This window comes from Debaryomyces hansenii, assembly GCF_000006445.2.
Source record: "Debaryomyces hansenii CBS767 chromosome A complete sequence".
NCBI lineage: Eukaryota > Fungi > Ascomycota > Pichiomycetes > Serinales > Debaryomycetaceae > Debaryomyces > Debaryomyces hansenii.
Genome location: NC_006046.2, coordinates 1,211,878 through 1,231,805, shown reverse-complemented (window position 1 = coordinate 1,231,805; position 19,928 = coordinate 1,211,878). Strand labels below are relative to the sequence as shown.

Here is a 19,928-nt window from a genome sequence, read left to right as displayed (position 1 = left end):
TACATTGCATTCGGTGTATGCATATATTTGTATACATAGGTATATATTTGTATTATAGAATCAACTCCATCGACTATATAATTTCGATCACGTGTAGGAATATGAAAAACTGAAAAAATTCCTACAAAACTGAAGTAGTTGCAATAACTCTTCAATAACTCGAGTCGTGAATAATTGAACTATGCCTGAAGGTTCTTTAGATAAGAATCAATTAGCTAGACAGCGCAAAAAAATTGAAAAAGATAGAAGAAGGAAACAATATGATGATTTGCAGGTCCAAGGAACAAATAATTCATCTATTGTGTCGAAAAGATCAGTTGAGATGATTTATACATCAAAATTGAACCCTGAAATGGGAGAGTGGTTCAAGTATTTTGTCAAAAAGCCAAAAAGAAGATCTCCTGCTATTAATCGAGGATATTGGATAAGAATGGAATCAATTAAACAAATGATTTTGAGAATAATTGCATCTAGAGAAGATCCTAATCAAGAAGTTACCATAATAAATTTAGGGTGTGGTTTTGATCCGTTACCATTCCAATTATTATCCCAGTTTGCAAAGACTGATAGTAATTTGAAATTGCGTTTTCTAGATGTCGATTACCCTGAATTAATTGCAAATAAGTTAGAAATGATTAAAGGTTCGCCGGAAATTTTGTCCATATTGGGGGAAGAAATTAATGATGTCTCGATCGAGAAGTCAGTTGTGCCTTTTCTGAGTGAAAATTATAAGTTAGTTGGATGTGATTTAAAAGACGGTAATTTATATGATCAACAATTGAATCATTTGCTTGGAAATTCGTCATGCGTTAAGATATTTGTCGCCGAAGTTTCGCTAGCATACATGAAACCAGAATATGCAAATCCTATTATTGAACATTCAGCTAAATTGGATAATTCTCACTTCTTAATATTGGAGCAAATTTTACCGGCTGGTGAATTCCATGCATTCGCTCAAAAGATGTTATATCATTTCAACCATTTAAGAAGCCCATTACAATGTGTACAGACATATCCATTAAAAATAGATCAGATGAATCGTTTTAAGAAGTACTATCCTAATGTTGAAATTAAGGATTTATACGAGAATTGGAAATTTCTCATCGACGATGAAATGAAACGTAAAATTCGTGACATTGAAGCATTTGATGAATGGGAAGAATTCATAATATTTTGCCAGCATTATATTATTGTACATGCTACCAACAGTTCGGTTTGTATTTACGACGACAAGCCAGCTTCACAAAAAGAGCTTGATGAACCATGTACTTCAGTTAAAGTTTCTTATCAGGAATCGAATAATTCAGATCTATTGCAATTGAAATTTCCAGCTGTTTGCGCAATAGGTAATGAAGTCTTAATAAATGGAGGCTTGTTCCAGGCTCGTACGGAAAAAACATTATCCTTCAAGAAAAATAATCTTGAAGTAAAGAACGTCGGGGGAGACGAGCCAGGACCAAGGATGTGTCATACGTTGACTGCGCTCAATGATAAGGAATCAATACTAATCGGAGGAAGGTCTAAACCCGAAGAGTATTTTCTAGATGTCTATAAATTGGATGGAGACCAGTGGACTAAATTAGAAGATTTACCAAACAAGAGGTCTAGACATTCAGCCGTGAAGTTATCGGACCAGGATATATTGATATTTGGAGGTTTGAAAGAAGAACATGAAGACATGAGTGACAAACTATTCATATTGTACAATTGTAAAAGCCAACAATACAAGGCATTAAAAGTTGAAGGTTGCATCCCCAACTTATCCAGCTGTTCTATGGTCTACAATGACCAGTTGAAGTTCGGACTTATACTAGGTGGTATGATAGATACAACAGTTCCAACTGTTAATGACCGCTTGTACAAATTTGTCATCAAAGACGATACCTTGGTAGTAGACATCATTTACCAACACTCGCACCTACTGAGAGTATCATGCCAAAGCAGACTCTTACCTAATAATAAATTGCTTATTATAGGTGGAATATCGCCGTTGGAAATATTCAACCAGCATGACACTATTATTCTTTTTGATATAATTACTTCCAAGTTGCATCCAATTGAAATTGACCGTGATATTTGGGAGAACCATCCACCAATTTTTATCGGGTTTGGAAAAGCCGAACTTGAAAATTCTGTTATATGTATCGGCGGAGGTGCCGTGTGCTATTCATTTGGTAGTTGCTACAACGGTATCTATAAACTTGATTATGATCTCAATAACTAATTTGCCCTGATATGGGCCGATTTATATGCATAAACAACATGTACATAGATTCTTCAATTTCATCATTATCTTACGTATTAAAGTTCAACGCAGTATTATCAAATCATCTCAGTTGACGCTAACTGTTCTACCGTCTCCGAGGAATATATAGACACAATACGACCTTTCATCCTTCAAAAGTAAACATTAGTGGTGTGATAGTTATTCACATTACTACAAAGTTAAGCGAATTTTTGCGGCTATAAAGCAATAATTTGTAACACATTTGAGGATATATAAAAATTATATTATTGAAATTATATTATTGAAATTTAGTGTAAGTTAAACTTGTTGTCTTATCGTCCATTAACAATGGCAATTGACAGGGGCGTTAAGGACGGATCCGACACGAGTAAAATTGCTAGTGATAATTCAAATTTTGCTTGCAAAAAATCCGGAACTCCCATTGATACACCTGTGAAGAATATTGAAGATGAAATACCACCGGGATTCCCATTCAGACCAAGCCTTCTTAAGGATGATAACAAGAACTTGTTATCATTGAAATTTATAAACAAACCTAGTCGATCCAAAGATTTATTTGCTCAAGCTTCAGACCCTACCCGTGCTAATAGCATTTTAAATTCCCATATATCAAATGAATCGGGTACTACAAGTGAAGGGGACACAGCAGATACATCCCCTAGCAATGAAAACAATGAGAATCACAGATTGGTACGGAAGAAATCAGGCGAGTTTTTAAGACTGTCGTTAAAGGATAGTCGAAACAATTCATATTTTGATAAGAAGAGATCGCGATCCTTGCCAACAACTCCAACCTATAAACAAGTACATTTTGGTGGAGACAACGATATAATATATTTCAAGAAGAAAGATAGACCAGCGGCGATTTCTGCATCGAATTCACCTACTTTGCGTGGTGTGGAAGGGGGCTTTAGAAAGTTACAAATGGGGAGTGAAGATGAAGACGATGATGACGATGGTGATTACGAAGATGATTATGCGAACTTGGACCATGATGACGATTGCTTTACCCTTGACTTAAGCTCGTCGGGATCAACAACTTTTCCCGGTGCCGGTCATGAAAAATCGGTATTATGGGATTTGCAATTACCAAACTTTCCACCGTTATCATACGATCGTCAAATAAAAATCAGAAAGTCGCCAGTTTTTTTGGAACGTATATTTATTAGTGTTGATAAGAAGTTCTTGCTCGGCCATATTGCGGCCAAGAACCTAGCGTTTGAAAAGTTTATTACCGTTAGGTATACTTTGGATAATTGGTGCACAATTGTTGAAATTCCCACAATCTATGCTCCTGATAGCCCAAAAATCTTGAAATCCAACAATTATGATAGATTTATCTTTCGAATTCCGCTAGATTCCTTATTCAATAGTTTTAGGATGCCGAGAAGTAATGATCAAAGTTGCAACAAATCCCAAGAACAGCATTACAGTCTTTGTATCAAATATAATACCAATTTCCTTGAATTTTGGGACAACAACGAATCTAGAAACTATGATTTTAATTTAATCAAGATAACGAAATCGAAAAAAACAAGCTCCTCAAAGATTGGAGAACATAATAACAAACCTAAGTATTCGTCTTCATACTTAAAGAGAAGAGTATCAGACTCACAACTAGAGATGCAACCAAAGAAATCAGAAGAAAACATCGAAAATAAATCGTCCGATTTCTCAAATGGTAGCGACTTTGTCAATAATGACTTTTACTTACTGTCTCCATTGTTATCAAGCCTTAACAATTCAAATTATGAAAACGATTTTTTACATAATTATTCTACTGACACCTTAACTTCATATCGATCACCATCAAAAAACTTTTCTCAAGGACAGGATGAAGGTTATGATCCAATTCATAATAAAGATGATATTAATGCAAGCGAAGATGATAAGTCATTCAGAACCAAAATGTTGGACACGAAATCTTATAAGGAGTTGCTTGATACATATTGCTTTTTTTCTACAAGCCCCGAGGATGATACAAACTCTTCCGACATTTTATTGTCGCTGACTCCACCTAGAAGTTCATTATCTACTGGTTCGGACAAAAATGAGATATTGAAAGAATCATCGAATATCGTTGAATCAAATGGTAATAATTCTCCATCAGTGAGAGATGATTCAACTCCCAAAAAGGTCAATTCTAATTCCAATAAGGAAAGGTCTAATGGCAATAATAATTCTTTAACGGTATCCTCGATATTGAAAGCTTAAGCATTGGCGGTTTGCACCGGTCGCTGTAGCTCCAACATTTCTTTTTTTTATTTAACTGGCTTAATTATAGAACTATTGGTTAATATTTCTTTTCTGCAGCATTTTATTCTTTGTTTCAATTCCAAACATGTTTTATAGATCTCCTACATATATGCTTAATAAAATTAAATTTTATTGTTTAAGACCATCTAAACAAATAATACTAAATCAAACTAAATAGTAAACTATCCATAAATATTAGAACTCCGTTTCAATTCTAGTTGTTCAGTGAACATTCCCTTGCATTAATCAAAACAGTACATTTTAACACACCCATTTTCCAAAGCCGCTGCAAATCTTGAATCACTTAAACCAACACAACTAACAATCGAATTATTTCCAAAGGTATGTAAACATTTACCATTTTGTAAATCCCATACCTTAATTAACCTATCATGGGCACCACTGATAATTCTAAATGTATCAGCACTAATAGACCACACTCCTTCAATATGACCAAACTGAGTTCTAATGCACTTACCTGTTTTAACATCCCAAAGTTTAATTGTGTTATCTAGAGATGAAGTCAATAAATGTGTTGGATAATTTTTATTGTCAGCTAATTGGGTATTATTGATCTCTTCATTAAGATCTTCCTGATTGGCATTTAAATTATTGTGGGTAATACCTTCATTATTTTCTCCATCGCTCTCATTATTATCTTGTATTAATTTATCCTTATAAATTAATGGGATCACACATTGCACATGACCCAAATGCCCGTTGTTATCGACTCCTCCAAAAATTCTTAAACATTGGTTATTTTGCAAGTCCCACATTCTAATGGTGGTATCATCAGAAGCGCTGAAAGCCGTGTTTGATAAAGGATGAATCTTAACTGAATTGACCCAATCTGTATGTCCCCTTAATGTATAACAAGTTCTGGAGTCAACATGCCATACCTTGACCGTGTGATCAGCTGAACCGGAAACAATTGTTTTTTTCAGGAAATCAACACTCACTACAGCCGCGTCATGACCTCTGTATGTTGAGATGCATTCACCAGTATGATAGTTCCAAACCTTTATCGTAGAATCCAAGCCACCAGTTATCAATTTTTGAGAATCAAATACCAATGATCTTATTGGCTTCGTATGTCCAGTCAAGGTTCTCAAACATTCGCCAGTCTCCACTTTCCAAATTTTAACAGTATTATCATAGGAACCAGTCATAAGATACTTTCTATTAAATTGTAAGCATGTAACTCCATCCGTGTGACCTTCAAACGTTTTGATTTTATATATACCCTTACGCCAATTCTTTTCCAACTTAAATCTTTCACTATAGACCGATTTCCATGGTCTTTTCTTTAAGAGTTTGCGTTGTTTGTCTTGTTCGTCTTGTGTAACCTTCATCTTTTTAATTTCTAATTCCACTTCCGAACTGTTAGATCCATTTGACGGCTCCACAGTCTCAAGCTTTCTCTTTTTGCTATTATGTTCATCGTTATTCATATGTCTCGCTCTTTGCATATGCATTAACGGCAAACCCCATCCACAATTTGGACACTTTCTATCTATATGTTGCTCACACATGTGGTGCCACACCCGGTCATCATCAGCAAGACATTTCCATTTTCTTGATACTTGTGCTGCGTTACACAACGATGCACAGTCAAGGTAACACAATATTTTTAATGATATTTCCATTGGCAAGGTCGAAATGAAATCAATCTTAATTAATGAACTCACCTCTTGCGATATAAATGACAACTGGGGAAAACAACACTGACTCAACAAACCTTGTAATATTAACGACCTATGCGGGTCAGGCGCAGCACTGAAAATCGACCATACGTGATTTATGGCTTCCTGGTCCCTCGATGGCAATTTCTCCATCTGTTTCTGTATGTTCTTCATTTTGACCTCATCAGTCTGTTTATTGCACGTCACATCCGGATTATGTCTGTAGCAATACCGGTGAAAATTGTCCTTGGGTATCATGGACTGGTCACTAATATGCTTCACCAAAAACGGAGTTACTACCGAAACCTTACCCTCTGATTGCGACGCTTGAGTTACAGTATTTATTTCTCTCACATCCTCAACACTATCCCCCTGAATCTGATTATTATGTCCATTCACTCTCAGAGAGCTCTCTCCATTCACATTGCTAGACGAAGACTGCTTGTGTGGCAATACACTGCTCGAAAGTATATTATCGAAACTCTCGGTGGTTGAATACAGCAGCGGCGCCTGATGCTCTCCGTATTTTGAATCCTTAGGAATGCAAATATCTTGTAAATTCATCTCTTATAATAAACCAATCTTTTGGTTCCCTAATATCCAGCTATTTCTTACTATGTGCAAATAAAACCCTCGTAGTTTATTGTCTTCAAAATTATTTTAAAATTAACCCTAATGGTTTCGATGCAATTTTATCGTACTTTTATCCCCAATAAATACTCTCAATAAACAAAATAAGCAGCTCAACACCCTGAAACCCTTTTGCGACTTTTCGTAAGCAACTCTTTAATATATATAAACAATACTGACAAATGCTAACAAAAGTATACAAAAATCTACCTAATTTCTGTGGCATCATACGCCGTGGCTTGTTACACAAAATTGCCACCATAGTTATGATTCCCAAAACCGCTTATTATGTTCAACCACTGATGACCTCGTGCTGCGAACCAAACTATTCTAGAGACAGACAGCCGTAGTGTGGAAATACGTGTCCGCCATTACCAATTTGGTGCTGGTTCCACTGCCTTGCCATATCTAATTATGGTTGACGCCGACCGTGTGGCACACCACGGCATAATTAGAGTAAGATCGAGTATGGCATCAATTACGACTTGCCTGATCCTGCTACAATAGGAGACTTAGAGTCTATACATGACGCAATGTATGCATCGCTTCTATAGAACTACAGGGTCAGGCTGCCCATGCAAATATGTGGCTAAGGACGTTCGCATTCTTATCACACACCACAATCGTGAATTACCAACAACAACAACATAAGCGATAATGGAGCATATTGAAACCGGGACTGACCATAGTGGACCCCAGTCTTGAGCCTGGCTACGTTTACTTGATTACTTGTGCCCAGGGTGTAGAAGAATCCTGGGTCGGGTATTTTGGCGATTTTCACGTGACTTGCTTACTAAAATTTTTTTTCTTCTTCACGAAGATGAGCTTGGATCATTCTAGAAGAGTATATACTTAAGGTATAAAGAGAATGAAAAGAGCAGAAGAACAAGGTTCGAATCAAGAAGAGAAAAAACAGCGTTTGAGTATGTCAGAAGAAAATAAAGAACTTTTCACCAATGTGGGAGAACAAGTTGAAACTGTTGAACAGCCATCGCAAGACGGTGTTAGACAAACAGGAGCAGCTGATGCCGAAGGACACCCAGTTCAGGAAATTGAATCATTGTGTATGAATTGTCACAAGAACGGGACTACTCGTTTGTTGTTGACCAGAATTCCATTTTTCAGAGAAATCATTATTATGTCGTTTGAGTGTCCACACTGTGGGTTGAAGAATTCAGAAATCCAGCCGGCAGCCCAGATTTCTGAAAAGGGATCTCGTTATGTGTTGAAGTTAGAAAATAAGAAGGATTTTAACAGACAGGTTGTCAAGTCGGAAACAGCTACCTGCAAATTCAATGAGTTGGATATCGAAATTCCACCTAAGAGAGGCCAATTATCCAATGTTGAAGGGTTATTAAACGAGATGGTGGACGATTTAGAATCGGACCAGGAAGCCAGAAAAGAGCTTCAACCGGAAGTTTACGAGAAAATCAATGAAGTTATTTCTAAAATTAAATCCTTCGTCAATGCAGAACCAAATACTTTGCCATTGACTGTTTCTGTCGACGATCCAGCCGGTAACTCGTGGATCGAATATCTTCCGGATGAGCCATCTCACAAGTGGTCGATGTATGAATACAACAGAACTGCTGAGCAAAATGTCTTTTTAGGTTTAGTTTCGGCCGATGAGGTAGCTCAGCACCGTAGAGTGGAATCGGAAAACAAAAAGGCTGCAACTGCCAGCAACGTTTCGTCATCTTTGGCCTCTAATCCTAAGGCGTCTGGCTTTATTTCTGATACCAGTGAAATTGAAAATATGGATAATGAGGTGCAGACATTCCATGCCACTTGCTCTTCATGTCTTAAATCTTGTGAAACCCATATGAAGACTGTCAATATTCCTCATTTTAAAGACGTCATCATCATGTCTACCGCTTGTGATAACTGTGGTTATAAGTCTAACGAAGTCAAGACTGGAGGAGAAGTTCCTGAAAAAGGTAGAAGAGTTACGTTAAAGGTAAACGATCCGGAAGATTTGGCCAGAGATATTTTGAAGGGTGAATCATGTGGCTTAAACATTCCTGAATTAAATCTTGATTTAACTCCTGGTACATTAGGCGGTAGATTTACTACTATAGAGGGTTTGTTGACACAAGTTTACGAAGAATTACATTCCAGAGTGTTTTCTCAAACATCCGACTCTATGGATAATTCCACGAAAACGAGATGGACAACCTTCTTTGCTAGATTACAAGATGCTATTGAAGGTAAAATTGGATTTACCGTTGTGATGGAAGACCCTATGGCTTCTTCATATATTCAAAATGTTTACGCGCCTGACAATGATCCTAATATGATTATTGAAGACTTTGAAAGAACTCATGAAATGAATGAAGATTTGGGTTTGAATGATATGAAAACAGATTAATTATATAAAGTTAAAGTGTATATTAGAAATTATAAATAATCTCCTGAATGAGTTTATATAATGATGTAAAACTTTAGGTTTCAGAATCCTATTCCTCTTTATTTGCATCCTTATTATTTTCAGTTTTTCTATCTGATTGAACTTCTCTGAATGCATCACCCCATTGAGAATTCTCTAATGTCTCACTAAGATTCGAAAGATCTATCAAGGAAACGTTAGCTTCAGTCAATGTGTCATCATCGATCTTAGCAGAGTTTAAAAACGGTGATATATTAATCGCATCATCAATAGGACTCGTAGGACTTGTACCTCCTGATCTCATGTGTGATGTCGGTATTTGAATATATAACTTCGGCGGTGTTTTACTTTTAGGCTTTTTTTCTGGGGATTCATGATTATGTGCTCTGTTTCTGGAGTTGTAAATATGCAATGGTGATTTTGGAACATATACTCCACTTGTTGTCCCACCATTTTCATTATCATCCTCTTCCATATAACCTGCAGACTTTGTTAAGGGAACTGTCTCATCTTCCTCCTTATCAAACGAATCATAGCTGTCATTGGTATCCGTAACAAATATAGAAGGGGCATTAACTTCCAAGTTTTCATTAGCTAAATAGCTATTTCTTTTAATCCCGTTGCTGAAATCTATATTAGTATCTCTAATACCTTGGTTCCTATTGTTAACATATTTCCAGCGACATGCGTATGAAGCGATTGTTTCATATACCCTCTTAGTATGTAATCTTTTTTCGACTTTTTGCACCAAAAGACGACGGTCCAAGAAGTCAATCAAGTTAAGACACTGGCCAGCTTCAAATGATGCATACAATGGTAACTGCAAGATAATTCTAGTAAATGAAATTCCAGGATCACCATTAAGTTCCATATTCATGATAGCTTCTTCCATGAATCTTTCGTACGCTTTGCGTCTCTCCCTAATCCTAGGAACATCCATTAAACTTAAGGTTTGATCAATTGCTTTATAATTCACAGTTATATCATATGGATCATCTTTTTGATTACGTTTGAACCATTGGCGACATAATACAGGAATTTCAAGTGAACCTGAGTAAAAATGAAAGGCTAAAGCACCATCCAATGAATGCAAAAATCTTGGTAAATCAAATGGCCTGATATATCCCGATCCTTCTGGATCAAATTTCTGCCACGCCCTTTTAAACTTTCGTATCTCCTCTCGCTTAATTAAATGGCTGTATGAAGACCTATTATTAATGTAACTGAAACTATCAATAATCAATGAAACGAACATATTCAAAAATATGTACATCGATACCACATTCCACAGCATAAACAAAATATAAGCATATTGCCTACTACCACAATCATTATCATCCATACTATCGATTGATGAGCAATATGGTTCAACTAATGCAAAATCGTCCATAATAAAGTTCCAACCTTCCCCAAAACTACACCTAAAAAGCAAAATTAGGGCTTTTGGAACTGACCTCAAGTTGATATTATTCGACGTATTAGGACCCACTTTCGTTAATCCAAAAATTTGATTCATAGCTATAGCAAAGACCAAGAAGACAATAATCCACGTGAACGATAAAGATAGCAATGTAGGTAAACTAGCCGAAGCAAACCTCAACAATTCACTCAATCTATTGCTTCTAGGAATAATAAACGTTAAAATACCTACCAAGAACAATTTATTGAAATTGAGGAATGGATTTTCCGAACTCACAAAAAATGCAATAATTGTAGTCAAGAATGCTCCTGAAGAAACAACAAGATTAAAGACATTCCATTTATATCTAATGAAAGTCCTGGCACCTTGTCCAATAAATAACATAAGTGCATTAATCAAAAACAACAGCGCTGTAATCATATAAATCACAGCTCTGAATGTATCTAACCCATCATACGAAGGGAAGCATTCTAATAACAAAGCCAATACATGCATTAGCAAAACAAAATTCAATGTCTCATGCCAATACGTATTTTTTTCCACAGTCATGGAGTAGCAAAATTTCTGAAAGAAGGATAACAGATTAAAGTCCTTTCTTTTTGAAGGCCTAACCTGTACTAAGAATTTCTTGACCTGATACCAAGAAATTTGGTCTTTCGTCATATATGCCCTACCAGTGGTCTTTGAATAGTTACTGATAATAACCGAGACGAATAACGTCAAAATAAATACAATACTCGTAAAGTTAAATAAGACAACAAAAAAGCCATTAAACGGGGATGCAAAATCTTCAGGTGGGGTGCCAACACCCGTAATTTTCATCACATCCAATAATAAATCCACCCATCCCTCTAACGAAATAATTTGAAACAATGATGAGAAGGAAGTTCCAAAATCATCAAATTCCAAGTACGGATTAGTATACACGTTAGGACTCATAACATTCCAATTAAATACTTGATTCTCATATTCATGAATGCAACCCGATTCATAAGATTCACCGTCAATGCAATATCCTAATCTACCATTGAAAATGTTTAAACCCCAAATTGCGAAAGGGAATAATAAACAAAGAGAAATGATGGCAGCATTAATAATTTTCCAGAATCCTGAAATAATAGTATTATGGAAATTATTTTTTGCAGTTTCACTAATAGTCAAAAGTCTCAAGGTTCTTAAGGCTTTCAATCCTCTAACAATCCTAGATAGATTTCCATCATTTTTTAAAGTAGCAATTAACTCAATCCATAATGAAATTAAGACTATTACATCAATAAAATTCCAAGAAGATCTCAAGTAGGCATTAGGTGTAAATATCAATCCATCCGCAATAATTCGAATAAAGAATTCAATTGTGAATAACGCAACAAACCCAATTTCAAGAAAAAATGTGAAATTCATATAGCCATATTTGGAAGTCATTTCTTTCCTGAATAATGGTGTAAGATAACAGGCTGTAACAACCAATCCTATCGTAGCTAAAAACATTACCACTATGAAAGTTTCAGAAACTGTTTTATTTGGTTCTACTCCGTCAATTCTTTCACCATAACTAGACTTAACAAGACGTTGGCACATTCTTCTTAGTCTATGACGTGGCCCCATGACGTAAAAAACGTTATTGAATTTTGGATTTTCTTTCAAGAATTTATTCTGTTTTGAAATAAGTATATTTCTCTCTGAAATAATGTTTTGTGCAAAATGAGCAGGATCAAAATTGGTAATTTCAGGTTTCTTACTTTTCGATGCATAGAATGGGTTTCTAAAAAAACTTTTTGTACGCCAATAATTAACCTGAAACCATCTTTTCCAAGAAGAATTGGGTAAGTTTTTAATTTCTGTATCATCATTTACATCGTCGTCATTAGCTTCTGTCTCTAAAAAATCATTTACCGCGGTACCACTCAAAAGCAAATTAACAACAGCCTTCTCTAATTCATGCTTTACGCCTCTCTTTCCAAATAATTTATTCTTCATTTTTGTCAACATTCCTGGCTCATGTTCTAGATTTTGTAACCTTTCTGTCATATTGTCGATAAATTGAATTAGCTGTTGTTTTCTCTTACCTTCTTCAGACACTTCTAAAGTTCTAGCAATAACCGCAATAAAAATATTCAAAATAACCATATTGGATATTATAAACCACCCTATTAAAAGCATTGCACCAAAAGCTCTCGAAGACGTTGTCGAAGAGAATTCCTGTAGAGCATATAAAATATCTGTCCAATTTTCTGTTGATGTAATAACATAAAGAGCAATAAACGCATTTGGTAGAGTATGCATTGGAAAATCAATATCATCAAGTTCATCCTTCGGTATAGTGCCTTCGAAAAACCTGGAAGTGATAATGCTAGCTAAGAATGTAAGAATGAAAAAGAACAATGTTAAATCAAAAATCGCTTTGAAATTACCCATTATCTTCAACCAGAGCTTTCTTGTTATATTTGTAGCCAAGACCACCCTATAGAATCTCAATAATTGGAAGATGGTCAACCAATAATAAGCATGGCCTAGCTTTTCTTTGATTGGCCCAATGATAATTATTGTTGTAATGACAGCTAAGAATAAATCAAAACAATTTCTTCTGGAGATGAAAAATAATCTCCAATTTGGAAAATGAAAACCAAGACGAAGTACTATCTCAGCAAGGAGTATCCCTGTAATACTAGCTTCAAATCGATACAAAATATGACGCATATTATTGTTCATATTAAAATCGCGAAAGCATTGAACAAATAAACTGACAAATATGAGGATCACAAATATGAACTCAAATTTATAATAATACTTCAAGAATACGTTTTGCTTCTTGAGCAAATTTAATCTCTCTGTGTGTAAAGATACTTCCTGGTTTGCTGAACCGAAAATCTTCCACGTTTTATTACCATTCTTTTGCTGTTTCTTCTCTTCAGCAGCCTCTCTTCTAGTAATAGTAAAGGATGCAACAATTACAGCGACAAAAACATTAATTAACCAAACTGTTAAAATAAAGATGGCAAATATAAAAAATAGACAGGCAGCCATATTATCTGAGTTCATTGTATCATACATCAAATCAGTGAACGTGTTAGCACTCATGATTACAAACACTAATTCCATCGATTGAAGAATATTATCGAAGTTTACAGTTCCACCATAAGGATTTTTGTCACTTATACATTTTGAGTATTTAGGGCATGTGAATCCCTTTTTTGTACTTGAATGCAGCCCATCTCTTAGAATGTAAGGCATAGCTTTTCCATCTAAGCCGATGTAAGACCCACAATATTGTCCCTCGTTAATGTAAGTATCATTAGAATCATTCGGGTTAAACCAGACACATTGTCTTGTGAAAGAAGACTTGAAAGATTGGACACCAATGATTCCAAAGAATAACCAGAAACAGCAAATAAAAATTGAAACATCAATTAATTGTGGAATAGCTACTTTACAAGCCGTCAATATAGTTGTGGTACCAGTAGTCAAATTACACAATCTTAAAATCCTTAAACAACTCAAAGCTCTAAATAGCATGATATGATGTTTACTATCATATTCATTAATTGATAAAAATAACGACATCCAGAAGAATATCATAGAAAGAAAATCTATTCTATGCCAACTATTTCTAAGGAATGCTCTTTTTAAATGAAGTTGGTCAATATTTCTCCCTCTTGGTTTCGACAATAAAAGTGTATTCTTTACATCAAACCTTTGTGAATCCAAAACAGGTTCGTCAACTAAATCCAGACTATCACTATCATGTTCTTCTAAAATATTAGTCGATGTTTCATCATGCAAGTTAGTATCGCTGTATTTTTTTTGGATATTCATCGAAGGATCCACGAATGGATTACTACTTTTATGTTCTGGCAGATCAGTGTTTGTAGGTGCGTCTTCACCAAGATTAATTTCTTTTACATCAATATCATCACTAGAATCATTCAATCCATCGAATGAATTTTTCATGTGTTGTGGAGGAATATTCTTGTCGCCACTTCTTTTTGCAGCAAATTTCAATAATCCTAACATACGTAGAAAACCTTTGATGTATTTCAGATTAGAGTACATAATTTTAACGTCATTTTCGGGATAAAGTAAGCCCAATTCTTTAAACATAGCATGATCATCAATAAACCCATATGCAATAATCTTGGCGAATACCTCGATGGTATAAACTATGTTAATGACAATCAAAATGTAATCAGCCCAGTTATATCCTGCGTAATAATACCCACCTAAATGCATGGGGTTCCATTGCCTGTATGAAAGTAGTGCAGTTTGTAAAACAAGCAAAACCAATAGAAGTAAATTAGTTGACCGGTTTGACAGAATCTTATGACAAAGAAGACGTACACTAGACTGTGGTGAAAAAATTTTCAAAGATTTTCCAAAAAAATACATAGTCCTAGTATCAGTAAACGTACCTTTTTTAATTGGTTTGCGTAAATTGTTATTTTCTGTGTCTAATTTCTCAGGAGATAGCTGCAGTAGTAATGGATTATGTGAAGATGTGACAGGTGATGGTTGTGGGTTGTTATTTCGTAAGGAATCTGTACTCAAATATGAATCCTTATTCAAAAAGAGCCCAAGGCCCTCTGATGCATTCGTCCCTTGAAGATAATTTTCATTTTGAAATTCATCAGTCACAGTGACATCTGGTAAATAATGCGGATCATTAGAAGCGTTATCGGACCCATTATTATTATTGGAGGCAGAATCAGATCCATTATTATTGGAAGCTGAATCAGACCCATGCTGCGAAAACAGAGTCATTCTCATTGGAGATACAGGGCTTTCGCCTTCACTATACGTACTCAAGCGTCTAGAGCTCTTCGATGGAGATGTTGCCGTTGGAGAGGATCCCGTCCTATTTCCTGCAATACGATCAGACAATCTGGTAAGCACATTCGATATTTTAGAATGCGGTGGAGCCGATCCTGATGTAGGCGTCAAGTGACCCGCTTCTAAAAGATCAGGATTAGTAGTATCATTAAAACTAAATTCCATGTCTGAAGTAGGCGTAGTAGGACCATAGTCGGGTTGGTAGTGTGTTGGATCGTCAAATGGAGATAAATATGCCGATTTATTGGTATCTCGATTAAAGTGATTATTTATCCGTCCAGTACTTAAATTATCTAGCTGAATCGTGTCCGTGTACCCTTCGTCTGTAGCAGATGTGAGATCTTGTGAGAGATTATCTGATGACCCATTCTGATTTTTCTCAGACCCCGATTTTGGATCCGGTGTTACAGGAAACCAGTTGGCTCCCGTCTCAGCTGTCCCTAATGCAAACCCCAATCCTTCCTTTAATGCTTCAAAATTATGCTCTTTTGTAGCTTTATTAATAAACGACGTTTCTTCTATAACTGGCGTATTCGGCCCCGATGTGTTATGATTCTTTTGCATTTTTAACGATAAGGTTTCGCTCGATTTACCCGTAGACGAACTCTTCTTTGTCGATGGCCGCCGTCTCCTCTGGCTCATGCCTGTCCTGAATGACTGGATGCTTTCTGCATCGCCTATTGATGACAGCCTTAAAGATGTTCTAATTTCGCCAAACATCGTTCTACTAGCATTTCCATCTAACAAGTCCTCGCTAGGTGACCGCACGTATATATCTGGATGTGGCTGTCCTATTCCTTGATCCATTTTGATCAATATATCCCAAACGCCCTGATTCAAGAATTATGAAACCTCAATTTTAATGCTAACTCCTTATCAGTTTTTTTTATAAATAATCCCCTTATTGATCTAATCTCTAGATCCTTATGTCTATGAATATAATCTTCGGTAAAAATAACCCTAATCTATTGGTACTTGAAAAAAATCCAACTTTCTATATTTAACTCTAGACCTCACTTTATGAAGAGGCTTTGTAGATCTTCTCTACTAATTTTTGTGTCATTTTCGGTAATTTGCTCAAGATGGTTTGATCTGCCGTAGAATTTACGGCCTTTAGTTACTGTGATCTAAATGGGTGCTCAAGCTTACGATCTACATAGAGGTTTACAGTGGCTAGGTTAATATGTCTTCGGAGGGTGGTTGGATAATGATATCATGATATCTGAGTAGTGATAACAGGCACATTTCTAACCTACATACTCATTTTGATGCTCACACGTTAGGTCTTTTGGTGTACCTATGTAGATTTAAGCATATAGATATTGATACTGATCAGGATCCATTTCCATCTGCAATAAATATGTGATTATTGAGTATGTAGTGACGTGAATACAAATATGGTCCTATGTTCTGAAATATAATGAGCCCATCACTTAAAATTCGGTCTATGCAGCCGCTTCTGGCAACTGCAAAATTTCTCGTGGTATAATTTTGAGATGTATGATGAATTAGATCTTTCGCTAAATGTATAATCAGAGGGAACACATATTCTCTCAGATGATCACAAATCGACTCATATAATTCCAAATCAAACTAATATGTACACAATATGGGATGATTTACGCGGGTTCAGAGCCATTTTGTATCTGGCATTCCACTGAAGACGCGAAAAGAAAGCTATGTAAGTCAACTTGTGACTGTTGCTGTTTTCATTAATCTGACTGATACATGCTTCTTTACATTTGAGTTCGATGTGGCGGTTTTCTACAAAATTAACAAATAGAGAGCTTATATACTACGACTCACAAAAGAATTCTTCAAAAGTATTATAAACACAATTATTATGAATCGAATCCTGATGGAGAGTAGATCAATGGAATTGGCTGTGTTTACATAGTATTACAATCAGCTTTCATAGTATTTGACAACTTCCTTGTAGGCATTTGATAAGAGGTATCAGGTACTAATCTAACTTGTAACCGTAAATTATTGATTTTTACATTTTATTTTTTAAATTAATTACGTAAGCAGCAGTGAAAATTGAAAAGTTGAAAGACATCCAGTCGGAGAAGAACAAATAATAACCTTCAAGTGTCCATTATGTCGTCAATATTGAAGAGATTACCGTCCAAGGAGAGGATTCAGCAGGCCAAGAAACTTAGTGCCGAAATATTTGGAAATAACTGGAATCCAAACAACGTAAGAAATGGATCGAATGTTTTGAGAGCTCCATTGAAGGGCCCTCAAGTTGCCTCGTACTACGGTGACAATAATGCTATGCCAACATTCAAGGACTTCAAGGAATGGTTTCCAGAATTAGGATTTGTCGATCCAAAGGAAGTGTATCGTGTTAAGATGGTCCAGGATAGAAAGAAAAGAAATAAGGGTGCACCAAAGAAAAAGTCTAGTTAGGAGTATACGAGGTGGTGGATTCAATCAGTATATTACTTGTACATATATATGTTGCCTTCGATCAGGTGGCACAATGCTATAATAATTATCGTTTAGCTCTTTTCTGTAGGTTGAAGGTATCGGTTACGTCGTCGGTATTTTCCGTGAGACTAGGCCGGTTGTGGTTGAATCTATTGCGCTTTATTCTCTGGCCCTGGCCCCACTCTGAGTGTTGAACGTCCTTCATAAGCCCCATGACCTTGGAGTTGTCCTCCTGGTATTGGAATCTCTTCATAATGGAGAAATTCGAATCATCTTCAATGGCTGTCTGCCCCACATCTTCAGTTTTATTTGCATGGGTGATTATTTGCCAATTGATGTGTTCGATTCTTTCGTAAACAATCAATAACTCTGTGATTTGGTTCTTCTGGAAGACGAAAACATTCCTAATTTTTGTGGGAATGGTATTAGGGTATAAGACTTCTAGCGAATGTTTCGAAAAGTCGTACGCCGCTATATGATCTTCTGTTGTAATTAGGAATTTTACCTCTTCGTTTCCAGCCTTAAATAGGTTCAAAGACAAGACCTTTGAATTTACGTGGATTGCAGTTTCCAATTCGTAAATAACGTTTTTGTTTACTGACGTAGCGTCTTCCACGAATACTTTGTACAAAAGTATAATATCCTCAACTTGTACGCATGCCCAGTTAACAGTTTTAGTGTTTTCAACTAGAAAGTTCTCTAGTTTACAGCTACTCTTCAATATTAATGTCTTGTTTAATGTTTTGCGGTACCTTATAGTACGAGTAGATGGATCACGAAACTGTTTCCAGACGTTATAAACGGGTGCATCTGGGACTAGTGACCTATTGATAATCCCAAACGATTTAATGGAGACGAGGATTAGCTCTATCTTGCATGAGTCTTCTGTATGTATTGTGCTTGCTATTAATAGGTATTCATTGTTGTTTGCTGCGATTTCTATCCATTGTGAAAGATACTCCACCGATCCATATGATATTAAGGAATTCCCTTGCTGGTGGTCAACGACACTTTTATTCAAGTAATCCAAAGTTATGATAGGATCACCAACAGGCACGTCCGATATATGGTTGAATGGATTTCTGTACACCCCTAGAGAATTATAAATTTGCAAATCAAAGCCAAAAAGACAATCGATTGAATTTAAATTACAAAGCCATTTTCCTGAACCCGACCAATTGACCAGCGTATGCGATGCGTTAGTAGAAAATTTGAACTTATACAATAAGCTGCTTATAGATCCTTCGTTATAAAAGTGATAGATTACCGGCGCTGCATCTACTGGGAGTCCCGAGTTTACGACCAATGACCAAATTGTATTATTCAGCCCAGGCCTAACTAGTATCTCATCCGAAATTGGTCTGTCTATTTTCCATAACATATGCGTGCAATCAAGTGAAAATAACTTTACTTGAAGTCTGTGTTTGGTAAATACCACCAACTGTTTGCAATTCGTGTATGCTCCTGGTTTGTCACTTTTATCCTCCGTATCATTCTCTGTTGGGGGAACCCACTGGAAATCCTCAATTCCTTCATTATTCGTTTGGTGTATCACGATCGGATCCAACTTTTCCCTAATATCAAATATAAGTAGCATGGAAAGCTTCTCGAAGACTAGGCCCAATTTGGAACTACTCAATCCCGGCAACACCCTTTCCCATCGTATTATGCTAATATCCAATGTATGACCTATTATACCTATGTGTTCCTCTATATTCCTACGTATGTGCTGCCTTATCAATTGCCCCAAATCATATGTTCTGTATAGTCGATTGGCCGTTCTTGAAACGCTATATATGTCAAGTATCGAGGATTTTGGAACTATAACTGCAACAAAGTTCCCACATTGCGACGGGGCGCTCATTCTCCCTCCAATTACTTTACCAGAGGACATATTTCTCTTCTTTGCACCTACGTTTCTTTGATAGTGGTTTTGCTGTCTATCATAATATCAATAATCGATACTGACACAAAATCACCAAAATAAAATCATAACAAAAAAGACCATAAAACAAAAACAATCAACATACAGGATATTCTCCATCTACG

The 19,928-nt window shown here is 36.0% G+C and overlaps 8 protein-coding genes across 8 annotated transcripts; 5 read left to right on the top strand and 3 right to left on the bottom strand. All coding sequences in view use genetic code 12, as the record gives it.

Annotated features, from left to right (window-relative positions):
• Positions 1 to 181: 181 nt before the first annotated feature.
• Positions 182 to 2,224, top strand: DEHA2D14696g (DEHA2D14696p; the record flags this gene model as incomplete). The annotated part of the gene is made up of 1 exon (XM_002770268.1): positions 182 to 2,224. The coding sequence occupies one exon, from the start codon at positions 182 to 184 to the stop codon at positions 2,222 to 2,224; it is 2,043 nt and encodes a 680-aa protein (XP_002770314.1).
• Positions 2,225 to 2,575: 351 nt separating this feature from the next.
• On the top strand, positions 2,576 to 4,462 carry DEHA2D14674g (DEHA2D14674p; the record flags this gene model as incomplete). The annotated part of the gene is made up of 1 exon (XM_459118.1): positions 2,576 to 4,462. One exon carries the CDS (start codon positions 2,576 to 2,578, stop codon positions 4,460 to 4,462), a length of 1,887 nt encoding a protein of 628 aa, XP_459118.2.
• Positions 4,463 to 4,746: 284 nt separating this feature from the next.
• On the bottom strand, positions 4,747 to 6,750 carry DEHA2D14652g (DEHA2D14652p; the record flags this gene model as incomplete). The annotated part of the gene is made up of 1 exon (XM_459117.1): positions 4,747 to 6,750. The coding sequence occupies one exon, from the start codon at positions 6,748 to 6,750 to the stop codon at positions 4,747 to 4,749; it is 2,004 nt and encodes a 667-aa protein (XP_459117.2).
• Positions 6,751 to 7,230: 480 nt separating this feature from the next.
• Positions 7,231 to 7,323, top strand: DEHA2D14630g (DEHA2D14630p; the record flags this gene model as incomplete). The annotated part of the gene is made up of 1 exon (XM_459116.1): positions 7,231 to 7,323. The coding sequence occupies one exon, from the start codon at positions 7,231 to 7,233 to the stop codon at positions 7,321 to 7,323; it is 93 nt and encodes a 30-aa protein (XP_459116.2).
• Positions 7,324 to 7,741: 418 nt separating this feature from the next.
• Positions 7,742 to 9,184, top strand: DEHA2D14608g (DEHA2D14608p; the record flags this gene model as incomplete). The annotated part of the gene is made up of 1 exon (XM_459115.1): positions 7,742 to 9,184. The coding sequence occupies one exon, from the start codon at positions 7,742 to 7,744 to the stop codon at positions 9,182 to 9,184; it is 1,443 nt and encodes a 480-aa protein (XP_459115.1).
• An 88-nt stretch (positions 9,185 to 9,272) lies between these two features.
• Positions 9,273 to 16,253, bottom strand: DEHA2D14586g (DEHA2D14586p; the record flags this gene model as incomplete). The annotated part of the gene is made up of 1 exon (XM_002770267.1): positions 9,273 to 16,253. One exon carries the CDS (start codon positions 16,251 to 16,253, stop codon positions 9,273 to 9,275), a length of 6,981 nt encoding a protein of 2,326 aa, XP_002770313.1.
• A 1,293-nt stretch (positions 16,254 to 17,546) lies between these two features.
• On the top strand, positions 17,547 to 17,858 carry DEHA2D14564g (mitochondrial 37S ribosomal protein RSM27; the record flags this gene model as incomplete). Its single annotated transcript, XM_459112.1, has 1 exon — positions 17,547 to 17,858. The coding sequence occupies one exon, from the start codon at positions 17,547 to 17,549 to the stop codon at positions 17,856 to 17,858; it is 312 nt and encodes a 103-aa protein (XP_459112.1).
• Positions 17,859 to 17,943: 85 nt separating this feature from the next.
• On the bottom strand, positions 17,944 to 19,773 carry DEHA2D14542g (DEHA2D14542p; the record flags this gene model as incomplete). The annotated part of the gene is made up of 1 exon (XM_459111.1): positions 17,944 to 19,773. The coding sequence occupies one exon, from the start codon at positions 19,771 to 19,773 to the stop codon at positions 17,944 to 17,946; it is 1,830 nt and encodes a 609-aa protein (XP_459111.2).
• Positions 19,774 to 19,928: the final 155 nt, after the last annotated feature.